Genomic DNA, 11,289 nt, shown 5'->3' on the forward strand with positions numbered 1-11,289 from the left:
GACGGACACGCGGGGGGAGGCCATGGAGAGACCACCGATAGGGCCCGGGGGCGGGAAGTGTCCCACGGGGAAGCCCCCGGTAAGACCCGGGGGTGGGGCTCCCATGGGCAGGCCCCTGAGGGGCAGAACGGGGTGGCCCATGGAGATGCCCCAGTAGGCCCGGGGGAGGTTCTCACAGAGGGATCCCGCTGAGTCCGCTGTGCCCATGAACAGACAGAGGTGCTGGATGAGGACCGGCGGTCTGTAAGCGCTGTGGACTACTACTTCATCCAGGAGGACGGAAGCCGCTTCAAGGTGGGTCCCTGGGGCAGCAGATGGGGCGCAGAGTCCCATGAGGGGACCCTCCACCATCACCTGTCTGCTCTTTCCCAGGTGGCCCTGCCCTACAAGCCCTACTTCTACATCGCCACCCAGAAGGTGAGGAGGGGATGCTGGGGGGGCTGAGGTCCTCAGGGAAGGGAACAGCAGATGACTGGGGAGCTTCTAGGCACTGTACTCTGGGACAGAACAGAGACATGCTGCTCAGCGCCAGGGTCTCTTGGCAGGGCTGCGAGCGAGAGGTGACCTCCTTCCTCTCCAAGAAGTTCCAAGGGAAGATTGCAAGGCTGGAAACTGTTCCCAAAGAAGACTTGGACCTGGTCTGTGTTCCTCTGCCCTCTGTGCTGTTGAGTAGTGGGGTTTTTCTTTTCAACCTTGCACAGCTCTAGTGAAATAGGAGGGGACTGAAGGGACTGAGTAGTGAAGGGAGACAGCATGCCTGACTTTGATATCCTAGTGCTTATTGTGGTGCCTATCAGAAATGTGTAAGTTATGGCTAATTGCTTATCGGTAGTAACTATGTTCCTGTCCTTGAGCACATCAGCTGTTTCACAGTGTGTTCAAGATGTTTAATTTCAGGAATTAAAGAGTAATCAGAGGAGTAGGTACTGAGGGAGGGGGATGCTGCTCAAGCTTGACCCACTTTTCCTTCCCTTTCCTGGGTGAATCCTGCTCATGGTCCTGTCTGTCCAGGCAGCAGGGCTGGCCAGGCCCTTGCTGTGCAGCTCTTGTTCTCTTCCCTGACGTGCCCACCAGAGTCTCTTCTCAGTGGTTGACTCTCCCACTCATTGGCACCTCATTTTTGGCCAATTCTTCCGCCTGTGTCAGTCTAGTCTGCCTTCCCCACTCTCTCTTGTGGTGGCCATCCCTCAGTGCTCATCCACCCTCAGCTGGCTTTATTTTGCTGTTTTGCAGCCAAACCACTTGGTGGGCCTTAAGAGAAACTACATCAAGCTGTCCTTCAACACAGTGGATGACTTGGTGAAGGTGCGGAAGGAGATCTCTCCTGCTGTGAGGAAAAACAGGGAGCGAGACCAGGCTAACGATGTCTACACGGCCATGCTGTCGAGGTGGGAGCTCTATGCAGGGCAGCCAGTCGGTCCCTTGTGTTAATAGTTGGTCTTCCTTGATTATTTCTTAGCTGTCCTCGGGGAGGTGGTGTCCTATGACTCTCTGCCACCCATCTCCAAGGTGGTTCTTCCAGCTCAGTGCTGCACATCAAGGGGTCCCAGAGCCTCTGGGATGGGATGTGCTGTGGTGGCACTTCTGCGTGCTGGTCAAATAGATTCCCTGTCCCCCAGGAAAGAATACTGAGAGACACTGGGGAACCTCACTTCTACCTGTGACTAAAGGGGGAAAAAAACCCAACAAACATTTTCTCTCTGAATAAAAAGCCAGACACTTGTTTACAAGATTAGAAATGCAGTTGCAGACATAAAAAAAAGAATCAAAAAAAACCAACTTTGTTTTTAAAGTCAACCAGAACGTACACCTGAAAAATTCGCCCCTCTCTTTGGTTTCCTGGCCCCGAAGTCTGATTTCAGTTGAAACTTGAGGTAGAAGTATCAAGCGCAATGACTGCTCCCTGCTCACTTGGAAGGTGTCCCATCCTGGTTCAAAGGGCTTCCCAGGTCGCCTCGTTACGCTCAGACTCATTGTCATGTTTATAAATCCAGTTCTGTAAGAACTGTGTGGGCCACGATGTGGGTTTTATCTACCTGTACCTCTGAGCTCCCAAACATGAGAGAAGGTGAAATTAGATGGGAGCAATGGAACCGCAAGTGCTGCCCATCCCAGGGATGCCTCTGCAAGCAGGTGAAGTGTTTCTCGTTCTCTCCTGTCACTGGCTCCTGGTGCCAGCTGACACCACTGCGCGTGGCTGTGCCTTGCAGCCGAGCACTCAGGTAAGGCGGCTGCTCTGCTCCTCACAGCGCTCTGAGTGGAGGCAGCCTGAGCACAGATGAGGAAGGGGCCTCCAGGAAGGTTGCCAGCCAGATGGACAACATCGTGGATATGCGGGAGTATGACGTACCGTACCACGTCCGCCTGTCCATTGACCTGAAGATCCACGTGGTGAGTAAGGAGTGGGGAAGCTGGGAGACCTTGGCTTTCCTGCTGCCATACTCCTGAAGTGCAGGCAGGTTGGCAACGTTTTCTCCCGGGGACCTTTGCAAAGGTTTCCGTGACTATGATTTCATGTGTAAAGCTCAGTCCCATACTGCTGGGCCTCCTCCTTAGTTAATGATGCACAGAGAAGTTAATTGACTGATGCACCGCCACAGCTTGAGCCTTTCTTCTGGGCTGTGTTTACTTCACGCAGCTCTGACCCCAGCAGCTGAAGAGTGATGCCAAGTGCTGGCCCACAGTAAGGCCTCCTCTCTCAACAGGCTCACTGGTACAACGTGCGATATCGGGGCAGCACCTACCCCCCTGAAATCACCCGCCGAGATGACCTTGTGGAGCGACCGGTGAGCATTGCTTGGACAGGCATCAGTCATGCGTGGCTGGTGTGTCCATCCTGAGGAGTGGGTTTCCAATGTGCTGCTGGTGTCACACCGTGGTGTGCAGGGGAAGACTTTGTTTCTAGGCTTGGGTAGTGATTTTTGGGTTTATAAAGCAGTGAAATAATTACTGGAAAGGGTTTGGTTCGTTTGCTGGGCTAGCACTGGGCTTAAAGGGAATTGCTGTTTAACTTCAAGTCAGTTTTAGGGTATTTTCTAATGGATTTGATCCTGCTCAGGATCCTGTCGTTCTTGCCTTTGACATTGAAACTACAAAACTCCCTTTGAAGTTTCCTGATGCGGAGACAGACCAGATCATGATGATCTCCTACATGATTGATGGGCAGGTAAGGCACAGTAGAGCGGTTTCCTCCATGTTCCAGCAGAGCAGCCGTGGAGCAGGCCAGCGTTTGCGTCCAACCCAGCTTGCTCCAGGCTTGCCTTACTGCCAGCCCCTTGGTGTGTGGCCATGGAAATGAAATTAAAGTCAAAATTATGCACAAGATATTTAGTTTCGTGGTGCCCACCTCGGGTTGCTGGTGCTCCTCTGAGGGAGGAGTAGTAACCTGGAGAGCACAGGGGCAACTCTGCCATCCCATGTTGTCTCCCCATGGCCTCCTTAGCTGATGGCCAGCGATAGTTCAGCAGATGACTCCCAAACAGTTGTTCCTCCTTGACAGAAGCTCTGGCTTTCTAAAGGAAAATGCCCCTCCATTTTGACAGCATTTTCAGGTTGTCTGCAAGCCAAGTCCTCCTAACTGGCTCCTTGTCACCTCCCTAGGGTTACCTGATCACAAATAGGGAGATCGTCTCTGAGGATATTGAAGACTTTGAGTTTACTCCCAAGCCGGAGTATGAGGGTCCGTTTTGTGTCTTTAATGAACCAGATGAAGTAAGTTCATTCTTCCCAGCAGACTCTTTACTTGCCTGGAGCTCTTGTTGGCCAAAGAGAGCTGATTGCCTGCAAGGCTGCCTCACTGGGGAATGGGGTGGGTCCCACAAGTGCTGGTTGTGCTTTCATTTCTGAGAAATAAGGGTAAGAGAGGTCAGGTTTGAGCTAGGTGGGAAGAAGAGAGGAAGGGTGGAGTAAGCTGAATGCTATCCACTACCTCTCCATGGAGGAGATGAAGTTACTGTGTATGTCTATCTTTCCTGCTCTTCTGTTTCACCCTAGGCTCATTTAATCCAGAGGTGGTTTGAACATGTCCAGGAGACCAAACCCACCATCATTGTTACATACAATGGAGACTTCTTTGACTGGTAAGTCAGGAATGCAAACTAGGCTGGCAAGGTGTCAGCTGAGCCATGGGGCAGGGTCAGGTACCAACCTCAACGTCCTTCCATAGATCACACAGTGGTGATTGTGTGTGATCCATGCCAACTGTCTGGCCAGTTCGAGCTAGGAATGCGGAAGTGTAAGCTTTTGTAGAGTCCCATCCACTTGGCTGAGCTGCTTTAAACCCTTGTTCCTGTGGCAGTGTTGATGTATGCATGAGCCCAGTCTTGGGAGAGCAGGGAGAGGTCTAAAGAGTCCTGGAGGGTATCAGAGAGAGAGGCACAGCCAAGCCTTCGGGAAGCAAGGGGAGAAGCACCATGTGCCTCCACCTCCTGGTGCAGGATGTAAGACAGCAGCTTCGCCTCTTGGATCATGCTGCAATTCTGTCCTGCAGGAAGTTTTTCCCATGGCCAGGTATCCCAGATAAATAGCAAGAAAAATGCTTTAGGTAGTTTGTAACAAAGCAGTTGTGAAACTGTTGTTGGAGATGAAGGGAAACAGCAGTTCTGTTCCTTCTCTTCATGTTGCCTCTTTCCCCAGGCCCTTCGTGGAAGCAAGAGCAGCAGCTCATGGAATTGATATGTATCAGGAAATTGGGTTTCAGAAGGACAGCCAAGGAGAGTACAAAGCATCCCAGTGCATCCACATGGATTGTCTAAGGTACCAAATGCTCCCCCTCTACCATATAACTGCGTCTTGTATCTCTTGAATTTGTATAAAATACCTACAGTTGTATTTGCATACTGTCCTCCTCCTGTCTGTTGGAGGCTTTCATGTGTGGCACCTCCCCAGGCTCTTATGATAGTCCATTTGTTGACTATGCTGCTTCCCCTTGGTGCTCTGCATACCCCAGAAGCTCCCGAGTCCTCTCAATGAAGGACCATCAGGGCTGTCCCTTTCCCTGCAGCCTGCTGGTGGCTGTCCTCAGGTGCTTGACATCTGATCTGGGGGAGCAGAGAAAGGGTGGGGTAAGATCAGGCCATTGGAGAGGGAAAGTGAGCATGTCCTAACCCAACAGCCTCCTGGCACAGCTGGAAGAGGAAAGGACACATCGTGCATGCATTGGAGATAGAGAGGAGTTGGAGGTTTATGTGGGTTTCCTCCATGAGAGCAGTGTCTGGACTTTGGAGAGTGGCTGCCTGTCCTTGCAGTCCTGGTGGTGTCTCCTCCAGCAGTTAAATGTTTATCTGAACGCCAGTGAGGGGGTTGGAAGGTGGTAATCCTGAGCGGTGGTGATGGCATGGGTAGTAGGGTTTGTCCTGACTGGGATCTCAGTGTATTCATAGAGATGCAGGATATCTAAAGCTGGGCAGCTTCTTGCTCTGCTGCACTTGGATGCTCAGCTCTCAGCTCTCCTCTGTGAGAGGTTCCCTTTGCAATTGGGGTCCCATTTGCAAGCCTGACCACCTTTGTCAAGGGCAGGCTTGTTTCTCTGCACAAACTGGTATTTTCATGATTCTGTCCAGGTGGGTGAAGAGAGACAGTTACCTGCCAGTGGGAAGTCACAACCTGAAAGCAGCAGCTAAAGCAAAGCTGGGTTACGACCCAGTGGAGCTGGACCCTGAAGAGATGTGCCGGATGGCCACAGAGGAGCCTCAGGTATTCCCTCCCTGTGCTGCATCTCCTCCGAGCAACTGGAAAACAAGCCTAGAACAGCTTCACTATGATTGAATCTTAAAGTGTTACAAAATGTTCTTGCTTAATGCAGTGGGTTTTGAGAAGTTAACTCAGTCTGTCTCCCCAGACTGCCGGTGCCTTAGAAGAACTTGGGCTTGTGGGGAGAAAGAACAGGATTTCTTTGAAGTGGTTCTAGCACTGGCGTTGCACTGTATTTTCTGTATTTATTTACATCAACACGAGGTGGCAGGCACCACCCAAATCAGAAATACCAGAAAGAGCCATGACTTGCTGGAGGTGCAAGAAATAGACTTCGTGCTCCAGGTGTTTACTGAAGCCCTGGTGCAGGCTCCTGACTCCCAAACAGGGCAGAAGCTGTGCCCTGAGCTCATCCTCCCCATTTCTTCTCATTGGAAGCTGACATAGCACTGTATAATTAGAGCTAGAGTAGGATGGCCTCTGAAATGAGATTATTCTTTACAGCCCAGGATATGGAGAAATACACCTTTCCCTTCTGCCTGCTAATACAAGCATGTCCAGCAGGGAGCAGCGGAAGATTATTGTCATTGAACTGCTCTGTCACATGTGATTGAGGTTCATTTGCTTCTCACACTTCCTTGACAGACCCTGGCCACCTATTCAGTGTCTGATGCAGTTGCTACCTATTACATGTATATGAAGTATGTGCATCCTTTCATTTTTGCCTTGTGCACCATCATTCCCATGGAGCCTGATGAGGTGGGTGCACTCCTGACATGTTGATTTCTTTGCCAAGAGACAGATCTCCCATGCAGCAGGGCTGCTCTGGCCACAGACCTGATTCCCACTGCCCAGGCATTCCCATCTGTGTCAGGGATGGAGGGAGGGTGGATTTGGAGGCCACTCCTTTCTCTCCACAGCTCTGGAGTGTTTTGAGAGAGGTGCCTAAGTACAAGAGACTTGAGGGGTGGCAGTACAGGGCTGGAGCAAAAAGTGTGGCTGATGTCATGCAAAGCTAGGTCTCCTGACGGCTGTTGTCAGCTGTAGGGAGGATGGTTTGGAAGATCTCTGCACTAAGCATGTGGGAAATGTCCCTCTGTCTCCACCTACTTTAGGTTACAGAGGCACTTGACAGTAGTGTCAGGAGATGATGGCAGCAGAGGTCTGGAGGTCCTGCCTGGCTGGTTTGGCTGCAAGGGCAGTCCAGTCCCACCAGCATTGATAGAGCACTTCCTGCAGGATCACAGCATGGTTTGGGTTGGAAGGGACCTTAAAGCTTCCCCAGTCCAACCCCTGCCATGGGCAGGGACACCTCCCACCAGCCCAGGCTGCTCAAAGCCCCGTCCAGCCTGGCCTTGGGCACTGCCAGGGAGGGGGCATCCACAGCTTCCCTGGGCAACCTGTGCCAGTGCCTCACCACCCTCACAGTAAAGAATTGCTTCCTGATATCTAATCTAAATCTACTCTTTGAGTTTAAAACTGGCTTTGATGTCTCTCCCACAGGTGTTAAGAAAAGGATCTGGGACACTGTGCGAGGCACTGCTGATGGTTCAGGCCTATCATGCCAACATCATCTTCCCCAACAAGCAGGAGCAGGAATTCAACAAACTGACAGAAGATGGCCACGTGCTGGACTCGGAGACATACGTGGGAGGCCATGTCGAAGCGCTGGAATCTGGGGTCTTCCGCAGTGACATCCCCTGCCGCTTCAAAATGGTAAGGAACCATGCAGCCAACTCCGGAGGAGTGTGGTAGTGAGGAATAACCCCTGGTGTTAACCTCTCCTGTGTGTCCCTGCTGGGCTTGGGCAGTACGGGCCATACTTCAGGAGACCGTCAGCAGCTGCAGCTGCATGGAGCTGGGCTAGAAAGGGATGGGAGGAGGCTTCCAAGTGGCCATCTGGGCCTCACTGGGAGAGCAAGGGCCATATATATCACATATATCACATACTGGAAGCAAGCCAGACCTTGTTGACAGCAAGGAAGAGTGGTGAAGTGGGGATTTGGGGTTGGTTTTGAGCCAGTGATTCCTGGAAAATATGCCTCTATCCCCTTGGGGTCCTGTCCTCCGTCTGTCCTTCTCCCACCCAAACTAAGCTTCTTATGAACCCTTCCTGTGCATCTTTCACCTGCTTCTGGTTCACACTGCTGTCTCCATCACCTCCCCATGTCCTTTCTCATACCTGCTTTGTGGTCATGGACCACAGAGTTTTCAGAGGCAGCTTCGCTCTCTGCCATGTGATGCATTGCACTTAATGTGGGTCGTTTTGGTAGATATCATCCAGTGAATGATCCTGGGGGAGCATACACTGGGTGTGTAAAAGAATCTGGGCTAAGTCTGGATCTTTGGACCCTTGCAGTAGGCAGCATGCGACCATGAGAGAGGCTACACTACTGAACAGAAACACAACTGTCTGCTCCTTCGCTGCCCTTGTTTCTTTCCTTCATTGCTTTTTTGTTTGTTTGACCTGGTGTCAGTGGTCCTGACCCTGCCCATGCCTCAGTGTGCTGCCTTGTGCTGCCAGGCCACGCTTGGGGCTCCCAAGTCAGGCAGGGACACAGGCAGCAGGGCTGGAGCTGTCAGCCTGCAGCCAGGGACAGCCCACGGGCTCAGTGCCGTCCTCACACCCCTGCAGAACCCTGCTGCCTTCGACTTCCTGGTGCAGCATGTGGAGAAGACTCTGCGGCATGCCATTGAGGAGGAGGAGGGTTTGCCATTGGACCAAGTCACCAACTTCCAGGAGGTACATCACCCACTGCACGGCCAGGCTTGGTGGGGGGTACTGAGCTGCCAGGCAGGGGCTGCAGCATTGAACTGCCTGTTTAGGTCCATTTCACACTCTACAGAGAGAGACCAAGCAGCCCATCTATGGCCATCTGCAGAGTAGATGGTGTTAAGGGATGTTACAAGCATCTGCAGCTTCCAGCAGCCCCAGCCAGGACCCCCTGCCCAGCCTGGGGATCCAGGGTCTCTGTCCTGGCTGAGGGACATGGTTTGCTTTCCCCTTCGCTGGTTGAACCAGGAGCAAAGCTCTGAGGAGGGGATTTAGTGAGAAGACAGACCACTCAGATATCCTAAATACTTATGTTCCTCTTGTTCCCTGTTTCTTGTCAGCTACAAAGTGCAGGTCACCCCTTTCCAAAGCCAAGTCTGGAGTTTCTTGGAGGGCATCATCAGTTAGTGACTGGGGGTTTCTGGTCTTTGCTGTTGTCTCCATTAACCCATTTTCACTGAAAAGGTCCTTGATCAAGTAACCTTTAGGAAGTAGCTGCTCTCACCTTCCACGTACCCCCTACAGATAAAGTCTACCTTGGAGGTCCAAAACAAAACCTCGTGGTCAAGGAGTGCCTGGTGCTGCTCCTTTGGTCCTTTAAATTCTTCCCTAGAGCCAGTGGCAGGTGTCCCTGTGCAGGAGTAAAGGGCCAAATTCAACAAGTATTTGGCTCATTAACTCCTTCCTGCCCGAGTTTCACTTCCTTTTGTCTCACCACAGGTTTGTGATGAAATCAAGGTCAAACTGAATTCCCTGAAGGATGTTCCAAACAGAATTGAGTGTCCCCTTATCTACCATCTAGATGTGGGGGCCATGTACCCCAACATAATTCTGACCAACAGGTTACAGGTGGGTAACATCAAACTCTTCTCTCCTAATTTGTATTTTAGGTGACATTGGTGGTCCCTTTGGTTGGATCCCCTTAACAGCCAGGGCTGAACTTTCTGCTCAGGGCAGGGGGATCAGATAAGGCTGGGTGTGAAATTCAGTTAAGCTGCCAGGTCTGCAGAGGCTGAGCTACAACTTTAGTTAGGACTTTTCCCAAATAAAACAGCCAATGCTTTTGTGGGTTTTGTGTTCTCAGAAGGCTCTGGAAAGGAAAACTCACCGATGCTCAAATGTCTGATGTTCACACCTATGCTCTTCTGCCACCCAGTGCCTGTTCCAGCATGAGTCGTGGTTTGGAGAGCTGTCCCCTCTTAACACCTCTGTGTCTGTTCCTTGTGTCCAGCCCTCAGCCATGGTGGATGAGGCCACGTGTGCCGCCTGCGACTTCAACAAGCCAGGTGCCAACTGTCAGCGCCGGATGACTTGGCAGTGGAGAGGAGAGTTCAGTAAGTACAGCAGAGACCGGGAAGGCCACCCACAGAGACGGAGACCAATTCCTGCCTCTCTCCTGGGGTGCTGATAGCTGCCTTCTCCACAGTGCCCGCCAGCCGCAGCGAGTACCACCGTATCCAGCAGCAGCTGGAATCGGAGAAGTTCCCTCCCCTGTCCCCCGAGGGAGCACCCCGCGCCTTCCATGAGCTCTCCCGGGAAGAACAGGCCAAGTACGAGAAAAAGCGGCTGGCAGGTAAAAAAACCCAACAAACAAAAAACCAAACCAAGAACAAAAAATCAATGTCATGACCTGGAGCGGTGTTTTGCAGCCTAGACTGTGAGCGGTGCGCCCCAGTAATTACCTCCCTTACGGCTGTGGGGTTAGTGTGGTCTGGATCTGGCCTCAGACCGTGTTTTGGCAGACCTCCTCCAGGATCCCGGCAGTCTCCTGCATGCTTCTCAGAAAGGGGCCAGGCACTGATGCCTGTGTCATGTTTCTGCTTTTGTCTATTGAGAGCCACAGATTTGAGCTGAAAGATGAATTGCTTCATTTTTTGGAAGGCTGCTAATTAAAGCCTATTAATGAAGGAAAACATAACATTATCCCATCACCTGGTTTATCAGAACCATCCAACTGGCTGGGGCAGGGTTTGTGGATAAGCCATACGTGCATCATGATGAGTTTATTTCGCCGCCACTTGTCCCTGCATCTGCATAATGAGATGCTGCTTCTCTCCATGCTGGTATCTTTTTATCTTTCTTCCTATCCCTTTGCAGCTGACTTATCTCCCCATTCACCCGTGCCTGATGCTTAGATGTCTCCCTTTCCACACTGTGACCATCCTTCTGACTGCAGCGGGGCAGCCATACCTAAGAAGCTCCCTCTGCTTCTTCCCTTGGCTAGATTACTGCCGCAAGGCGTACAAGAAGATCCACGCCACCAAGGTGGAGGAACGAGTTACCACCATCTGCCAGCGGGAGAACTCTTTCTACGTGGACACAGTCCGAGCTTTCAGGGACCGCCGCTACGAGTTCAAGGGGCTGCACAAGGTACTGAGCTCAACTTCTGGTGTAATTTGCCTTGGCTAGGCTGGGGAACTCTCATATCTCAAAAACATGAGCACTAAAGGATTGCTCTATTCAGTCTTCATATTCAAGAAGGACATGGTGGAGCTCCCGACAGCTGTAGCTTCTCGCTGCTGAATCTTCAACAGCTGCTGCCATGGCATTTACTGCCTCTGTGGTGCTGTCAGAAACAAAGCTGCTTCTCCAGTTCTCGCTAGGTTTAGCAGATCCTCAGCTGGTCTCTGTTCTGTGTAGCTAATCTGGCCAGGTTCAGTCTGGGGCATTCTTCCTATGTGCAGAAAAGAGACAAGCTGAGAAGGAAGGTCTTGACCTCTGGTTAAGGAATGGTTGATGCCAGGAGGCCGTTCTAGTTCTTTGCTGCTTGAGGTTCATGCTAGAGACCAGGGCACATTTTTCTTGGAGTGTGTTGAAGGCAACGG

General features: G+C 51.7%; 1 protein-coding gene across 1 annotated transcript; it reads left to right on the plus strand.

Annotated features, from left to right (window-relative positions):
• Nucleotides 1-22: 22 nt before the first annotated feature.
• Nucleotides 23-10,855, plus strand: LOC104537857 (DNA polymerase epsilon catalytic subunit A-like; the record flags this gene model as incomplete). Its single annotated transcript, XM_010180869.1, has 19 exons — nt 23-79; nt 214-294; nt 373-417; nt 546-638; nt 1,234-1,388; nt 2,250-2,391; nt 2,706-2,786; nt 3,059-3,166; nt 3,601-3,711; nt 3,994-4,079; nt 4,636-4,755; nt 5,562-5,694; nt 6,337-6,450; nt 7,195-7,407; nt 8,327-8,434; nt 9,185-9,313; nt 9,696-9,798; nt 9,891-10,037; nt 10,689-10,855. Coding segments are annotated over exons 1-19 (2,193 nt in total), but the record flags the coding sequence as incomplete, so codon positions are not given.
• Nucleotides 10,856-11,289: the final 434 nt, after the last annotated feature.

The sequence above is a fragment of the Mesitornis unicolor genome, unplaced genomic scaffold, assembly GCF_000695765.1.
Source record: "Mesitornis unicolor isolate BGI_N332 unplaced genomic scaffold, ASM69576v1 Scaffold8313, whole genome shotgun sequence".
In the NCBI taxonomy this organism is placed as follows: Eukaryota; Metazoa; Chordata; class Aves; order Mesitornithiformes; family Mesitornithidae; genus Mesitornis; species Mesitornis unicolor.